General features: G+C 43.6%; 2 protein-coding genes across 3 annotated transcripts in view; both read right to left on the bottom strand.

The window, feature by feature from the left end:
• SPATS2 (spermatogenesis associated serine rich 2) overlaps nt 1–13,027 on the bottom strand; it is a 64,674-nt gene extending 51,647 nt beyond the window's left edge. For both annotated transcript variants that reach the window (XM_081320396.1, XM_081320395.1), the window contains exon 1: nt 12,965–13,027. The gene's annotated coding sequence lies outside the window, so the exon portion shown is untranslated. The remainder of the gene's footprint in view (nt 1–12,964) is intronic.
• A 2,327-nt stretch (nt 13,028–15,354) lies between these two features.
• DNAJC22 (DnaJ heat shock protein family (Hsp40) member C22) lies at nt 15,355–18,320 on the bottom strand (the record flags this gene model as incomplete). Its single annotated transcript, XM_081316304.1, has 2 exons — nt 15,355–15,534; nt 17,499–18,320. The coding sequence occupies 2 exons, from the start codon at nt 18,318–18,320 to the stop codon at nt 15,355–15,357; spliced, it is 1,002 nt and encodes a 333-aa protein (XP_081172430.1).
• Nucleotides 18,321–18,667: the final 347 nt, after the last annotated feature.

Genomic DNA, 18,667 nt, shown 5'->3' with positions numbered 1-18,667 from the left:
GCTCCGGCTCCTCTGCCGGGCTTGTTTTGCATGTGAGCTACTTTGCCTGACGCTGCTGGGGTCGCGTCTCGGCCGGGGCCTTGCAGGATCCGGCCCGGGCGCCTCTGCTCGCCCTCAGCAGCACCTGGCCCGGAATCACATGCGAAACAAGCCCGGCAGAGGAGCCGGAGCGGCGAGCAAAGACGCCCGCCCGGATCCTGCAAGGCCCCAGCCGAGACGCACCCCCAGCAACGGAGCCGCTCCGGCTCCTCTGCCGGGCTTGTTTTGCATGTGAGCTACTTTGCCTGACGCTGAGAAGACCCGCTTGGGCACTCGGGTTGGTGTCAGTCTCCGCAGGCCCTTCTCGTTTCCAGGAACGTCAAGCGCGCTTGGCTCCCCACCCCCACGGCAGGGCAGGGCAGGGCAGAGACTTGCTCGCCCTTCTGACGGCCCTGAAGAGAAACGAAGGGCTTGCAAACTCCCCGCGAGAAGCTGGGCGAAGTGCGCGGCTGGGCGAGTGTGTGCCTGCACGCGTATTTACGAAAGAAACGCTCCGAGAGTTCTTCTTTCTCCGCCCCCTTGGGGGGAACTCTAGCGACTGCTGTAGCCGCGCTTCTCTTCTCGGCTCCGAAAATAGGGATTTCTACTCTCTCTCTCTCTCTCTCTCCCCTCCCCACCCCGCATTCTCCTGCCTCTTCGATTGCGACAATAAAAGGGCGAAGGGTGCGCTGGTTTCTTCCTCCTTCCTCCCCCCCTCCCCTCCCCTCCCTGATTGTCAGGTGTGGCTTCGACTTTAGTTTTTGCCTACGGTGCTAGGGAGTTGCCAGTGGTGGGATCGTTTTCGGAGTTGCGTGCTTGGCCCAGAGGTGCAAACAAAATGTTTGGAAAAAGGGGGGTGAGGTGGGGTGGGGTGGGGTGGAGGAAGCAGTTTGCGAAGCAGCCGAAATGGGGGTATATAGAGGATGGGAGGTTCCCACCGAGAGAGCCAGCAGAGTTGTTGTCGAAGCGCGTCACACGCCTTTCCAACCACCAGAGATGGGAGGAATAAGAAAGAAACACACACACACACACACACACACACCAGGAAATCGAGAGCGCCGCCTTAAGTTAAAGGTGGCGGACGGGCCCGAGAAAAAAGGCTGCAAAACTCCAATCTTTTAAAGCGTGCGGTGTTGTGTTTTTTTTTCCTCCCCCCGAAAGTGAACGGCAGCTTTCCATACTAGTGTATTTGTACTGCCGCGAGTGACAACTGACAAAGCTTGCCGGTGTGATCTTGATTTTGGAACTGATGAAGTCTGTTAACTAATTGATTGGCACTCCGGTCGCTCATCGCCGTGAAACTAGACCTTGTTTTTGGTTTTTTTTTTTGTACTTTGGGCTGATCAAATGGAATAAATGGAATAAATAAAAACACTGGCATGTCAAGACACCAGCACAAAGACCAAGGTACAAGCAGCTCTCCTTCAGTCATTATTGAAACATTTGATCAGCCCAACTTATTATTATTATTATTATTATTAAATCTGTTTTTTAACCAAGCGTGACTTCACTGAGCTGAATAGTGCAGGGTTGCCTGCGTGTTTGCTTGTTCCGGGTAGAAAAAACGCTGTCGACCCCGGCATCTTTTGCGGGGAGGGGTGAGGTGGGGTAGGGTGGGGTGGAGGAAGCAGTTTGCGAAGCAGCTGAAATGGGGGTATATAGAGGATGGGAGGTTCCCACCGAGAGAGCCAGCAGAGTTGTTGTCGAAGCGCGTCACACGCCTTTCCAACCACCAGAGAAGGGAGGAATAAGAAAGACACACACACCAGGAAATCGAGGAAGCTTGCGTAAGATCTGAAGGAGACACGATCGTGGAAAAGGCACCGAGCGTGCCGTGGAAAAAAAAGAAAGGGTGGACTTGGGCTCGGCTGGTTTCGCAACGGGAAATGGGAAATCCCCGCAAAAGATGCCGGGGTCGACAGCGTTTTTTCTACCCGGAACAAGCAAACGCGCTTCGACAACAACTCTGCTGGCTCTCTCGGTGGGAACCTCCCATCCTCTATATACCCCCATTTCGGCTGCTTCGCAAACTGCTTCCTCCACCCCACCCCACCCCACCTCACCCCCCTTTTTCCAAACATTTTGTTTGCACCTCTGGGCCAAGCACGCAACTCCGAAAACGATCCCACCACTGGCAACTCCCTAGCACCGTAGGCAAAAACTAAAGTCGAAGCCACACCTGACAATCGGGGAGGGGAGGGGAGGGGGGGAGGAAGGAGGAAGAAACCAGCGCACCCTTCGCCCTTTTATTGTCGCAATCGAAGAGGCAGGAGAATGCGGGGTGGGGAGGGGAGAGAGAGAGAGAGAGAGTAGAAATCCCTATTTTCGGAGCCGAGAAGAGAAGCACGGCTACAGCAGTCGCTAGAGTTCCCCCCAAGGGGGCGGAGAAAGAAGAACTCTCGGTGCGTTTCTTTTGTAAATACGCGCGCAGGCACACACTCGCCCAGCCGCGCACTTCGCCCAGCTTCTCGCGGGGAGTTTGCAAGCCCTTCGTTTCTCTTCAGGGCCGTCAGAAGGGCGAGCAAGTCTCTGCCCTGCCCTGCCCTGCCGTGGGGGTGGGGAGCCAAGCGCGCTTGACGTTCCTGGAAACGAGAAGGGCCTGCGGAGACTGACACCAACCCGAGTGCCCAAGTGGGTCTTCTCAGCGTCAGGCAAAGTAGCTCACATGCAAAACAAGCCCGGCAGAGGAGCCGGAGCGGCTCCGTTGCTGGGGGTGCGTCTCGGCCGGGGCCTTGCAGGATCCGGGCGGGCGTATTTGCTCACCGCTCCGGCTCCTCTGTCGGGCTTGTTTCGCATGTGATTCCGGGCCAGGTGCTGCTGAGGGCGAGCAGAGGCGCCCGGGCCGGATCCTGCAAGGCCCCGGCCGAGACGCGACCCCAGCAGCGTCAGGCAAAGTAGCTCACATGCAAAACAAGCCCGGCAGAGGAGCCGGAGCCTTGCAGGATCTGGGCCGGGCGCCTCTGCTCGCCGCTCCGGCTCCTCTGCCAGGCTTGTTTCGCGTGCGAGCTACTTTGCCGGCCGCTGCTGAGGGAAGATCTCTGGAGAGGAGCATAAGGTGAGCTGCTGCATTTCCCAGCCTCGGCTTATACTCGAGTCACTAACTTTTTCCATTTTTGGGGGTAAAATTAGGGGTCTCGGCTTATATTCGAGTCGGCTTATACTCAAGTATATACGGGTAATTCTAATTCCAATGATAGACTATTTCTGAAATTAACAATTAGGACAGAAAATCACATTATATCCCCTCTGTATGGGCGAGAAAAGAAAGCAATCAAACAAGAATTCTTCCTAGTCATCAACTGATCTCTTGACCCTTTTTCCCCCACCATCAAAGTCTTCTAATGGAGAACTTCCTATGTAGAATTATCCATTTCTTGCAACTATGTATTAAAAAACACAGAACTATGCTAACTGTTGCAGTATGGGTAAAATAGTATGTGTTAAAGCTTTATTGAGTAGATTTCAGGTCCTGGTGAGTTTGAATAATTAAAACTAAAACCAATATGTACAAATCCACTAATAAATCATGTTTTATCTCTTAATATACTTAGAACATTTTATGTGAAAAATCTTTTATTTCTGTAATAGATCGTCACTTTAAAAAATAATAATTTACCTCATATTAAAACTCAAGAATAAACTTAAGGCAAGCAAAGAATCATGAAACTGTTTTCTAAAAGTTTGTAATTCCTCAAAGCCAACAACACTGTAAATTCAACAGCTCTGAAACTCAGACATTACTCATTTAGTCTGGTCTAGAGTACTTATAAATCTAAAACCTCTGTTAACTATATAATCCAACATCAGTCAGGCAATTAAAAATACCATTTCAAAATGCTAAAGGTTCAGTTTTTATTCAAGATATAACTTCCTGTTCTCTACTAGATGACCAATATTTCCAGAAGAAGGTAACTACACTTTTAGAAGAATTCAGTTTATTATGCATTTTAAGCAATCTCAAGAACTATAACATTCAAATTACATATAGTCTCCCAAATGGTGCAACTTACAACAACAGCTACACCCTTTCCTGCTTTTTTTTTCAATTAGAAAACAGACACTCCAAACATTTGACAATGTTAACACCTATAAAAAAATCACCCCAAATAATGAAAAAAAATCTCACACCTACAGTGGGACAAAAAAGTATTTAGTCAGCCACCAATTGTGCAAGTTCTCCCACTTAAAAAGATGAGAGAGGCCTGTAATTTTCATCATAGGTATACCTCAACTATGAGAGACAAAATGGGGGGAAAGAATCCAGGAAATCACATTGTAGGATTTCTAACGAATTTATTTGCAAATTATGGTGGAAAATAAATATTTGGTCAATAACAAAAGTTCATCTCAATACTTTGTTATATACCCTTTGTTGGCAATGACAGAGGTCAAACGTTTTCTGTAAGTCTTCACAAGGTTTGCACACCCTATTGCTGGTATTTTGGCCCATTCCTCCATGCAGATCTCCTCTAGAGGAGTGATGTTTTGGGGCTGTCACTGGGCAACACGGACTTTCAACTCCCTCCAAAGGTTTTCTATGGGGCTGAGATCTGGAGACTGGCTAGGCCACTCCAGGACCTTGAAATGCTTCTTACGAAGCCACTCCTTCGTTGCCCGGGCGGTGTGTTTGGGATCATTGTCATGCTGAAAGACCCAGCCACGTTTCATCTTCAATGCCCTTGCTGATGGAAGGTTTTCACTCAAAATCTCACGATACATGGCCCCATTCATTCTTTCCTTTACACGGATCAGTCGTCCTGGTCCCTTTGCAGAAAAACAGCTCCAAAGCATGATGTTTCCACCCCCATGCTTCACAGTAGGTATGGTTTTCTTTGGATGCAACTCAGCATTCTTTCTCCTCCAAACACGCCGAGTTGAGTTTTTACCAAAAAGTTCTACTTTGGTTTCATCTGACCATATGACATTCTCCCAATCCTGTTCTGGATCATCCAAATGCTCTCTAGCAAACTTCAGACGGGCCCGGACATGTACTGGCTTAAACAGGGGGACACATCTGGCACTGCAGGATTTGAGTCCCTGGCGGTGTAGTGTGTTACTGATGGTAGCCTTTGTTACTTTGGTCCCAGCTCTCTGCAGGTCCCCCCGTGTGGTTCTGGGATTTTTGCTCACTGTTCTTGTGATCATTTTGACCCCACAGGGTGAGATCTTGCGTGGAGCCCCAGAACGAGGGAGACTATCCGTGGTCTTGTATGTCTTCCATTTTCTAATAATTGCTCCCACAGTTGATTTCTTCACACCAAGCTGCTTGCCTATTGCAAATTCAGTCTTCCCAGCATGGTGCAGGTCTACAATTTTGTTTCTGGTGTTCTTCGACAGCTCTTTGGTCTTGGCCATAGTGGAGTTTGGAGTGTGACTGTTTGAGGTTGTGGACTGGTGTCTTTTATACTGACAAGAAGTTCAACCAGGTGCTATTCATACAGGTAACGAGTGGAGGACAGAGGAGCCTCTTAAAGAAGAAGTTACAGGTCTGTGAGAGCCAGAAATCTTGCTTGTTTGTAGGTGACCAAATACTTATTTTACCGAGGAATGTACGAATTAATTCATTAGAAATCCTACAATGTGATTTCCTGGATTCTTTCCCCCCATTTTGTCTCTCAAAATGAGGTATACCTATGATGAAAATTACAGGCCTCTCTCATCTTTTTAAGTGGGAGAACTTGCACAATTGGTGGCTGACTAAATACTTTTTTGTCCCACTGTAGTTGCATACCATCAGTAATACCATCATATCATCATATCACCATATCACATGCAAGAGCCCTCAATCTGGAAAAAATAAATGAAGATCACAGCTGTGCAAAGGATGCAAATAAGAGAACAATGTTAACAATACTGCAATTAAAAATACTGGCTATTAAGAAGTGTTCTATTTCAGTATCTTTCTTTTGCTTCCCACATACAAAAATATTTCAGTGGAAAAAAATTCGGCTGAAAGAAATGCACAATCCTAAAAGTTTCAACCACTTAAAAGCTGCCATTTCCACCCATCTTGAAGCCCATTCATTTTTTTTTCTTCTACAAAGAGTGTACTTCAGCAACACACATTATTTAACCTAGCTATTCCATTTTATTCCCTGAATGGATTATTCTACTTGAGAAATTTTGATTAGCGAACAATGAGTCACAGGCACCATCTGAATAGATGACTCACTCATGACCTGATCATCTCCCATTTGGACTACTGCTACCTCTGAATAGTTATCCAGGAGCTTCAGCTGGTACCAAATGTGGTTGTATGGCAAGTTTGAGTGCCCAAAGAACAGCACATGTAACACCTCTACTGTGCGAGCTGCACTGGGTTGCGTCCAGGTCCAGTTCAAAGTGTTGGTTTTGAGATTTAAGCCCCAGATGGCATGGGGCCAGGTTAGCTATGGAACTGTCTTCATCTTGTCACATCCCATCAGGTCAGGCAGGGAAGGAATGTTTGGTTAAAGAATTCTGACTGTCCATGTCCAGGAAGAGAGCCTTCTCTGATCTTGCCCCTGCCCCGTAGAATACCTTTCCCCCAGTGGTGAGGCAGACCCCACTGTCCTGGGCTTCTGGAAAGGCATGAAAACATGGATCGGCGGCCTGACTTGGGGCGGACAGAGGGACAAGTAGCTGGTTAGTGCCCTGAAAGCCCTTTCCCTCTGCCTTTTAATTTTTAACACTGATTGCCTTTTAAATTTTATATACTGTTTTTATGTTTTTAATATTTTATTTGTACACTGTCCAGAGACCCTCTGTGAGGGAGGCAGATACTTTTTAAAATTTTAGAAATAAATAAAGCTGTAAATCAAGGAAATCAATTATATAGGAAGGTAACAGAACCCGGGGTACGTAGTTGGTAGAGTTTATATATCCGTGAACATATTTTAAAAACTAAACGGTATATTGTCAAACATTACCAGAGACACATCTATATCTGGTGTATCACTGCAGTATTTGTCTATATACCAAATGGCAGCTTTGGACTGTAGCCCAAGATGATTAGCTTCCACTTTTAACACAGAATTATGCTTTAAAAATAGTGGCTAGATCAGTTATTCCAGCTATACAAAGAGCTGTTGTTATGGTTGTTTCCCCCAAGACAAAATAATTGCTGTGAGAATAAGCATGTTGATCCTTGCTCATGAATAACTGTCCCAAAATCAACTAGCAACTCTAGAAGCATTACATAAAAGCAGGGGCTGTTTCATGAAACTATTTTTCTAAAAGGCAATAATCTATTCAGCTAGAAGCCAAGCATACTAATAGAAAACTAATCACACATATGGACTGCATGACACAACATTTTTAAATTCTCAAAACTGTAACAGTTTCTTATAAACTGAGTTAGACCTGAATACTTCAAAAACAAAAAAACAAAAAAAACTGGCTTCAATAATATCTGTAGCCAGCCACCAGCTACATTAATATTTATACAATATTAATACTTTATGAGGTTTCACAAGCTAGAAAGGGTCACTCTTTGTCCAACTGGAGGCTACTAAGATCAAGAACACAGTAAACTGTGAAAAAACAAAAATATACTAAGACTTTTTTAAAAAATATGCCTTTTGAGTCAATGTTTGACTTCTGGTGAACAATACTGGACATTGATTTTGATTTATTTGCCATCAAATCGTTGACTCTTAGTGACCAAACAGATTTTCTCATGACAATCTATCCCTAACTTCAAATCTTCCAATGGTGCACTCATAACTACTGTGACTGAAGCTTGGACGTAGATATACGAAAATAAAAATTATGATGTATATCCTCCTCATGGCATGGGTCCGGAGTACCTTAGGGAGCACCTGCTGCCGGCATCAACTTCCCTCCGCCCTGTGCCTCCTCAGGGTGCCACTGATCAGAGAATGTCAATTGGTGGCCCCCAGGGGGAGGTCCTTCTCTGTGGGCGCCCCGGAGCTATGGAATCGGTTGCCGGTTGAGCTCCGGATGGCGCCCGATCTTCGCTCCTTCCGTCGCGATCTGAAGACATTCTTATTTGAACAAGCCGGCCTGGCCTGATGGGGGATGGTTTGGGTTTTTTATTCTCATTTTATTATATGTATTTATTGTTTTTAGCTGGGCACATGTTTAATTCTTTTTTAACTTTTGTATGTTTGTATTTTTATATATCTGCCCTGTTCACCGCCCTGAGTCCTTCGGGAGAAGGGCGGTATATAAATAAAATTAATAATAATAATAATAATAATAATAATAATAATAATAATAATAATAATAATAATAACAGGGCTTTTCAACCAGTGGTACGGGTACCACCTGTGGTACATTGGCACTTGGCAGGTGGTACGCGACCATCCTAGAAAAGTAGCGGGGGAGGGGAATGAGCTGAACCGGTGGCAGCATCACACAAGCCTGAGTGAGAGATGGCTGGAGCTGCAGGGCTGTCAGGGCTCAGCAGAAGAGCCAGGATCAGTGCCAGGCTCCAGCTGGAGCTCGGCGCTGATCCTGGCACTTCTGCTGAGCCCAGAAGCTCCAATCAGCTGGAATGTACGGTCAGAGTGTCCCAGAGTCATGTGAAGTGACCAAAAGCTGCTGCAACCACCCAGCAGAGGTGGGAGAGAATAAAAACCAAGCACCCCCCCACCCCACCCCTGCTGCCAATCCTCAACATAAATGCTCAGAACAATGAAAACCTCAGACAGGAGGAAGAGCACTGCCGGGCGGGCAGGCAGGTCTCTTGGTCGGCTGTGGCTTGGGGAGCACTTTTTTCAGTGCCATTGTAACAGTCACTAAACGAACTATTGTAAGTCAAGGACTACCTGTACTTCATCACTTTTTCCCTTTTGGGGGGGGGGTTATCAAGTTTTTGACACCTTGCTAGGCGACTGGTGGTACTCGGATGTTGCCATGTCCTAAAAGTGGTACATTGGGTGAAAAGGGTGAAAAGCCCTGCTCTATAAAAATGGATAGTGACAAAAATATTGGAAAAAAAATCTATTTTGCCCAGATTGGGAGAAGAGAATCATGATGAAACTTAAGTGCAGATTCTGTAATCAATCTGGCCACCAGTTCTTTCAGCATGTTATCACGTGGCAATTAAAATACATCAAACAAATACACACTAATCAGACCTGGGCACTGCGCATTTTATGCCCCCCAGGTCACATCCAGATCTTTTAGCTATCCCTGTCTGGCCCAAGTGGATTGTTTTTATTTTGAAGGCGATTGCTTCCTTTTTCAGTTTATGCATGTGTGTGGATGCATACCTATGCACCTTCACAGTCCTACTGTTCAGCCCTCCACAACAGTCCCTGTTTTTCATGTCGCCCCTTGGTAAAACTAACTGCCTATCCCTGCACTATGTGATGTATTTGCTTATATCTGAATTTCTGCCTATTGTAGAGTAGAAAAAGATAATCATTTTGAATAGTGTCCTATGAAACCTAACATTCATTGTTGGTTTTGTAACTTCTTTGACAAAAAAACAACAACACACATTCATAATACTCAAGGCTACATCTAGTTGAAATTATAAGAACAAAAAAAAGCACTTGTTACAAAACTTGGTCAAAAACGATTGGTTTCATAAGAATACTAAGCATCCATTTAGCTACACTATTGAAGAATCCCATGTTGATGAAACAGCATTTCTAAACATGTGCTCATCGTGTACAATTGATAATGGCAGCCAGAAGAGTAAGTGGTGCTTTGGGTGGATTAACCTGCATTTTTTAAAACTCAATTTTTTCACTATCTTTCTTGAAAGAGATTCAAAGATTCACACTTTACAGTCACCAAATGAGCTCAAGAATAAACAGACAGCACACAATTATTTCAATGCTGCAGTTTCAAGGCCACTGAAAAAGCAGAAGTACTTCTGAAACTGCAATTGTAGACAGCAAGCCTCCCTCCTTGGCAGGGCTGTACCAATCTGTTAAACCCATCTACGATTAGGACCGTCTTCTCTTGAAGTGCAATCTTATTCAAAAGTCACGCTGAAGTCAATGCTACTCATTCCCAGAGAATTCCATAGGGTTGTACCTTAATAAGATGAACTCAAAAAATCAAAACCACATGCTTACTGTCAGAATGCAATATCTGGCACCATACTTTATAAAGTGTAAATACTACACTTTATAAATATAGACCAGACATGTCAACAATAACCCTGTGAAGTGAGTTGGGCTGGGAGAGACTGACTAGCCCAAAGACATCCAGCAGCCTGTCAAGGCAGAATTAGAACTTACTGTCTCTGGCTTTCTAGCTTAGTGCCTTAACCACTAGACCAAATTGGCTTGAAAGACGTCTCTCTTCTAAGAGAGTTGCACAGCTCTAGAAAGATCTACAATATAGAAAAGTTGCATATAAATTCAAATTTTATTTAAAGCACATAATTCAGCAATGTAGAGAATATTTAAAAACAGTTTTGAATGCATTCGGAAATTACCGTATTTTCCGGCGTATAAGATGACTTTTTAACCCATGAAAATCATCTCAAAAGTTGGGGGGTCGTCTTATACGCCCAGTCGTCTTATACGCCAGAAAATACAGTACTGATAATAACATATGGTCCTGAGTTGTCAAATTTTATATTCTGAGCATAAAAGTCCTGTTATTGTTATTAGTTGCAATGTATAGTTCCTGTCTGTCTGTCTATCTATCTGCTTTAGTCACTACAGAAAACTAAGAAATTATTTTTACCACTAACAGTCAAGGGGATTGACTTCCAATGTCAAATAAAACAGCCTAATAGAAGTGTTGTTAAGGAATAAATTATGGTTTTTAAAGCTCCATTTTATTTAACCATTGAGGATTTTTTGGCATACATTAAGTGAAGACTAATGTTAATGATATTCCTTAATATTACATACTGCAGATGCAACAAATCTATAATTGAAGTAAATAAACTTGATTTGAAAGTATTTCTAAATTGCACAGATCAGGACATCATATAAAAGTCACTCTAATCTAGCACTTTAAATGAGGAGCAAATTACAAATGCAACCAACTATTCAACATAAAATTGAACAGATAGCCATCATTTTATCACAAACACAAGACATCTAGCCACTATGTCCAATTTTAATACCTAAAAAAAGTTTTAAAAGTAACTGCAGTTTCCTTCCTATCCTTAAATAATTCTGAACCATGCATACCTTATCTAACTATGCTTTCTATATTTATATAGAAATATATTTATGTAGCATCATTAGTCTATGATGTATCTGATAATCTCAGAAACACAATACATCAATACATCCAAAGTTTTTGGTGGCCAATGTACTTTGAACCAAGACAGCAAGCACTCCTTAGTCAGATCTAGTCTGTTTTTCGCTTCATTCTGTGCTACTGAACAAAAAAAAATTACCCTTTTCAAAGCCTGAACAACATCTATGTTAAAACAGCAACATCTGGCTAATTGGCTTTGAGTACAGTAGTCCCTTACCAAGCTATTTTAGGGTTGTTGATCATGAACATAACAGCTCTGGATGTTCACAGTCCAGAACTTTCAATTACTTTCAAAGATCTTAAGAAAGAAGCGTCACAACAAATAGCAAAAGCCCTAAGGATCAAAACTGTTTATCCCAACTTAGATGCATCTTTGTAATCAGGCAAATAAATGTATTTCCTTTCCTGGAAAGGAAATACATTTCACATTTAAGCCACAAACTACAGTTAGTTTAGCACTGTGTGAATGGAACTGTATAATCAAACAGGAAAACTCAGCCTCCAATCTTAGGACATTCTTTTCCTCTCTGTTTTGCCTTGATTTATCTTTTCTGCTTAACTAATGTAATTCCATTCAGCCATGCTCCCTATAAGCCTCATGCTAAAGCCATGCTCCCTATAAGCCTCTGTCACACAGGTGCTTTTCCCAAAAGGCAACTGGACTTTCTTGGTGAAAAGAAAGTCCAGTTGCCTTTTGGAAAAAGCACTTTTGGGACAACGATGACCTGGACGGTGCAGAATCTCCATAGACATACAAGTTTCTCTGTTTCACCTTTCAATTGCCAATAGGGCACACTGGTGCACTGTTACTTTATCTTTCCAGAATACCAATAACTATAATTCACTTCAGCAGTAACATATTTCACTTTTGCAGTCTTTAGCTACTGCTGTTTCCCTTTGAAAATATGTTTTTCAAATACCAAAACGCTGCCCTTCAGATGGCAAATACTCTAGCAGCAGGCAATAGTCTATAGCACTACTACAACTTGCTTTTTTCTAATCCCCATTGTTATTTTGCCTTCTTCCTCCTTTCACCCTCTCCCTCTCCCAGTGCTGGGTGGGGGAAGGGGATGACAGCGGAATTAAAGGTTTAGGGCCTGTGGGAACACTCTCATTCTGTATAGAAAAGAAATCCCTCTATAGAAAAGAAATCCCTCTAGACAAGATCAGGACTTTTTTGTGTCCTTCCGAAGGCGGTTTACCAGGTTGCTTGATGGACGGTTCTCCCTAAATCGACCTGCTTGCCCTGCAGCCTGTTTCGTAAATTGTTCTTTGCGAGTTCTCATGGGAAAAGGGATGTCCTCATCCGTAAAGGACCCGAGTCTCTTTTTCACCAAGCCAAAGGCGTCTCTACTTTTCCGCGTGCGCTCTTTCTTTTTATTTTTCGTGGGATGCAAATACTGTTCCTCTGCTGTGGAGTTCAGGAGTCGCCAAGGCTCTGGGCTGAGCTTCTTCAGTCCTGCCTGCCACATATGAAACCCCTCCTTCCACCGCCACATCGCCACATCGCCTCGGCGCTCTCCAGCCCACTCCAGCCCGCCGCCCCTCAATGGCCTGCCTCTGAGCCCACCCCTTATTCCCCCCAACACAGGCCATTCGCTCAGTTGCCTGCCTGTGCCGTGACTCCTTTCCTTGCTCCCCATCACCGCTTCCAGCTTCTTCCCTCCGAAGCCCCTTCCCCACATGCTTTTCATCTCGCCCCCCCCGCAACGACTCCCAATCCCCGCTCTTCGCCTTGTTCCCACGCGCCAACAGCCCTACCCACCTCGGCGGAAAACCTCATCAAATCTCAGCCGCTCCACTTCTCCCCTCTCACCTCAGGCCGCCGCCGCCGAGCGCCGGGGAAAGTGAGCCCCGCCCACCCGTAAGGGAGAGACCGAGAGAGCAAAATCGTCGAAGGCTGCGCGAGCCCCACAGCCAACCGCACACAGGCGCCCTCTTTCCTTCAGCCAATAAGAAAGGGGTTTCTCTTCGGCAGAGCACCGGCCAATAGGAGCAAGGGAGAACCGAGTTCGCTCCCACCTTTTTTTCCTCTCTCTCTCTCTCTCTCTCTCTCTCTCTCTCTCTCTCTCTCTCTCTCTCTCCCCCCGCCCCGCCTAAAAATCCAAAAATTGAGTTCGGCTCGAGGACAACGGAACCGCTCTAGCCCCCCGAAGCGCTTCACCCTTTGTCCAATCGGCTTCGGCGTTAGAAAAAGACCCAATCAGCGACCACGAAAGAGGTTGTTTTCGGCCGGATGGTTACTACGCTTAGACCAATGGCCAAAGCCGTGGAAGGAGACCCAATCCAGGCGATACGGAGGGGCGCGAGGAGCTCTGGCTACCCAATAACGTCTCTCGCCGTTCTTTCCTCGCCTTTTTGCGAATCCTGAAGCGAGGTGCGGGGATGCGCGTTCTTTCCTGCAACGGCCGAAGGAAGAACCTTGGACGGCGGTTGCTCAGGTTCTCTCGTTAAGGGGCTCCAGAGCTTTGCTGGAGGCGGAGGACGACGCCGCCGCCGCCGCCGCCGTCCCCCTCAATACCTGCACGCCGCTTACACTTCTTTAAGTTTTCGGTATGCCGACTCTACGTATAAGCCGTTGTTATTCGTTGTGCGTCTGCCCTGTTTTATGCGAGAGATTCCGAATATCTGTCCCTGAGGATGTCGACGTGGATGGCTTACCCTATGGCTTCTCGACTCACGTTTCTGAATTCATCGAGCATATCAGTTCGTGATTTCACTTTTATGCTAGACACACGGTTTGGGCCAGGGTTTTGTCTCAGTGTAGGCCCTTTTATACTGACGCTTTTTAAGAAAAGAAAAAACAAACAAACCTGCAGGTTTGCCAAGCTCACACAGGCAATGGTTGGCTGAGTGCGCGCATTGCTCGAAAACGTAACAAGCCACATTAGTGTAGGGCGAAATCAATCTCGGCAGGTTTGTACCATAATTAAGACAATGGCACATCCCCCCCCCCTCTGCAGGGTTCCACAGTGATACTATAATGAATTCCAGTTCTCTTTGAATTTGATTTAAATTCTCCCCAAATCTTTTAGGCAAAGAAAGCATCACTTAACTTCAAACCTCAAGATGATTTCTGAATTTGGCTGGAGACCCGTTGTCTTCCCAGCCATAATATTTAGGGTGTGGTGCTGCTTCTAAAATATACGTAGATAAAACTTTCTACATCCAGACCTGATTTTTTTTTAAAAATCAAGGTTTTCTGTTAATAGCTCAGTAGTGTCACCTGCTGGTCTTAGATGAACATGTAAGCATTTCAAACCAATAATTCATACTGTGTTTCCAGTAAAAGGTAATAAATAAAGTATATAATAAAAATATCGGTGTATGTTTTACCAACTACAGTCATCCAAGCACTCAAATAAAATTAGCAAGATAAACTGCAGTGTAAAGGAAAAGTACTCTTTCAAATACTACATCATAATAAAACTGCTGTTTACTCAAGTTGAGGATAATTAAATGTTATTGGGAGAAAAGAGAAACTTATAAGATTTAATGCTATTGCTCTATCAAAGAGAATATCAGGACAATTAAAACTTAAAATAAATATGGAAAGGAGTATTAATGAAGCAAGCAATTTAGAGAGAATAACAAGTTTAAGGAAACCTATGATGTAATGGATTAAAGTAGGACTTCTATGCATGCACAGCATGAGGCTGCATACTAAACTGTTACCTTGGGCTAAACACTTATTTTTCTAATTTAAGAAATGCATGTCTACAGTGTAAAAGTTTTCAAGGTAGCTTAAAACTACAGTTAAAGCAGTGTCATAACCAATCGCTATAATTAAAGTTAATCATAAATATAAACCAGCAATAAAATACAAAGAGAATTAGAACATTTTTATTTATTTATTAAATTTCTATGTTGCCCATCTCCCCTGCAAGGTGATTCTATGCAATTCTTATTTTCTCTGAAGTTAGAAAGGATGAGGTTCATTTCCCCATTGTTAACATAGTAGGATTTATTTCATAAATAAGATACCTTTTTGATATTGTACATATATTTCAGGGGCAGAAACCAGCAAAGATTGATGGCACTGATTCCCTTTTTATATCTTGGTTCATATTATTTTGAGAACTATTACTTTAATAATAATGGTTTAATCCCCAGCTGTTTGATGGTAATAAAATTTCTGTGCTGTCTAAAATGCAATCATGCAAATTTTGGCTTCTTTGTCTGCATGAGGAGTTCGTAGGCAGTTTGCACTTCAATAAAACGTCTTTCAGCTTCTGCTACTTGATGTCGATTATGATCAGGATGCCAAAGCTTCACCAGCTCCCGGTAACTTTTGGTAATTTCTTCTGGAGTGGCATCATTAGGGACACCTAAGATCTAGAAGAAGAGGAGAGAGGTGAATTAGCATCCTATCACAGCTGTGAGTTCACTAATATTTTAATTATCAATTATCTAATTGATAATTAGCTGGCTGGGTGACTTTGGGCCAGTCTCTCTCAGCCCAACCCACCTGACGGGATTGTTGTGGGGAAAAGGAGGACGAGGAGGAAGGGGCATGTTTGTTGTCTTGAGTTACTTATAAAGCAATAAAGGAAGGATAACATCTAAGAAAGAAAGAAACTACGGTAGTCATTTGTCAGTGATGGAACGGAGGTGGAGAGAACAAAGAATAATTTTCTTGCACTTACTGTTACAAGTTATTGGAAAATCTATAAAAGCCAAAAATCCAATGAAGGATGATTTTTGTAGAGTTTGAACTAATAGTAGAGCACATCTATTTGCAGAGCTTTGAAAAGCTAAGCATAAAGGTACTTTCTTGCAATTCTGCAAAACACAGTTGCCTTTTCTTTCTTTCTACATCCAAAGACATCAAAACTGAAGAGCCTTGTTATTATCTCTAGTCATATATTTTAGGTAAAACTTTCAGCCAGTAAGATACGATACAATTTTCAGCCTTTAAAGATGGCATGTAATATTTCAGATAATCTCAGAAAATTCCATTACAATCAACATGGTCTTGTGTTAAGTCAAAGAATTCAAACCAAGGGATATATTAAGAATTCTGAGAATTTTAATTGTAAGATATTAGGGAAATATGCTGTAAATGGAAGAAATAGTCAATACCAGAGCAAGTAGGTGTGACAGACAACTTATCACATTGTTTACTTCTTTGCCCTTTGAACTCTTTCCCTTACAAGCAAATAGTTCTAGTTTCAGATAATCTTATTTTCATAAGTGGTGTTTAAAATTAGTAAATGAATGTCAGTGCAAAATTATTGGCTAGGGTGTTTGATGTGTTTAGTTGCTTGTCTATTTTAAATACTGTTAAAATAGAAGATTTTATTACCTAATTGAATAAGAATTTTTCACTTACTTTTTTTGTGTAATTAAATTTAACATGACTTACATTTTGTTGTTTTATCTTGTACACCATACAATACTATTATATGAGCTTCCTTTAATGCCATTTTACTATTAATACAAATTGTGGTTGTTTAATGTATGCAAAGCTAGTTGTTTGATATGCAAGGCTTGAAGTGAGTATTTTAGTCTCTGATGACATAAGCCAGTTTGATGTACTGGTTAAGGCATCAGCTAGAAACTGGGAGGCTGTGAGTTTTAGTCCTGCCTTAGATACAAAGCTAGTTGGGTGATCTCGGGCCAGTCATTTTCTCTCAGCCCTAGGAAGAAAGCAATGGCAAACCACTTCTGAAAGATCTTGTCTAGAAAACTGCAGGAACTAGTTCAAGTAGTCGCCAGGAATCAAAAACTGACTTGAAGGCACAGACAGACAGACAAAAATATGACAAGCTGAACCGAGGATGACTGGGAAAGGGTAAAACAATCAAGAGGGTGGTCACAAATGTGCAACCAAAGCTTATAAACACTGCGATGCATATATAAAAGGAATGGGTTCTATTGTGTAGTAATGACCATCAGCTTGACTTTTTTTATCCTTCCTGCAGATGATCCTGTGCTAGTCCAGAATGTAAGGAAAGATTTAGTATCATGACATGCAGAGATTCTCATATCCTATATTTGATTATATAACATTGGATCACTACAATGCACTCTACATGGGGCTGTCCTTGAAAAACATTTAGAAGCTTCAACTGGTGCAAAATGTGACTGCATGGGTAGTAAATGATTTGGATATGCTATGGGCCCCATCAGCTAAGGAATGTCAACTGGCAGGGAGATGTATCTTCTCTATTGTAGCCCCTGTCCTCTGGAACATTCTTCCCTCAGAGTTGAGGACGACCCTGATCCTGTTGGATAATTTGTAGGAAACTTGAAACTTACTGTTTCCAAAGGCTGAAAAATAATAAAGTCCACTGTACCTGATACGCCATCTGACGTCTTTCATCCTGGAAAGACTGTACAAATTTTAAAATGTTCTCCCATTCCTGGAAATAGCCACCACTTAAACCCAACATCTTCCCGGCACGGTAAGGGAGAAGCAGCACTGATTCCAATATTCCACTCAATGATGGAAACACGCTGACATAATCCAGGGCTGCTCCAATCGTGCTGGCTATGTAGCTGGCAGTTGCTGCTGTATTGCTGAAGGCAGAGTAGGCCAGTGGCGTTGTGAACGCCAGATAGGCCAGGCCTAGTCGGTAAAGTCGGACGCTAAGCTGCTTCTCGGTGTGATTGATGACTTTATAGCGTCGGTAATTCTGGGCTGTCACACTAGTGGTGAGAGTAATGGGCAAGATCCCCAGAGGGTGGCCATAGAAGATTGGTGCAGTTATGAAGGCAGCCATTAAGGTTGCTTGAAGGTTGGAGGCTTGGTTGCCCACTTCAGACACCAAATGAACTCCAAGACCCACAGCCAGAGGAAGGGCCAGAAGGTAAAAACCTGGCAGAGTAGAGAGACCAATCAAAGCCACTACCCCAAAATAGATGCCTACTAAAGCTTGGCCAAGAAAACGCACAGGGTTTAAAGGTGGGAGCTGACCGTTGGGCAAGTCTGGTGTACCATTTGCCTGTGCTACCCAACCAGGGAGCAGCCACAGCTCCCAAAGCCACCCTATGCCAAATCCACCCAAAGTCAGCATCCAGAGTAAGGCATGGTTATCTCGGCCCAAGTAGAGATGATGAAGCCCAGTAGGGCCTCCTAAAGCCCAGAGAGCAATAGCCACCACAAGACGTTTGGCCATCTCATTTGGCCATAGCACCACCAGACATCTCACTGCAGACAGTGCTGTTTTTTGTAGTCCATCCTCCCCGGATGCCAAATAATAGTTCTGTGGGGAGAGAGAGAAGCAGTAAAATATAGCAGTATCTGCAGCACAAGGCTAGCCAAGTGTCATGACTTCTTCCTGCTGTCTAACCACACCCTCCCTGGTAGTGACTGGCTGCCTTTTTTTCTGGATGTAGGTGTCTGCATTATGATACCATGCAGGAGAACCTAGTGCCAACTTCATTTTCCTGGCAACTAATCCAGGGAACCTTTGATGCTTTCTTACCATTTATCATCTAAAAAACGAATCATTTCCTAATCAGA

The sequence above is a fragment of the Vipera berus genome, assembly GCF_964194415.1.
Source record: "Vipera berus genome assembly, chromosome: 2".
Classification (NCBI taxonomy): Eukaryota; Metazoa; Chordata; class Lepidosauria; order Squamata; family Viperidae; genus Vipera; species Vipera berus.
The sequence above is the reverse complement of the archived record's forward strand: the minus strand, read 5'-3'. Positions and strand labels throughout refer to the sequence as shown.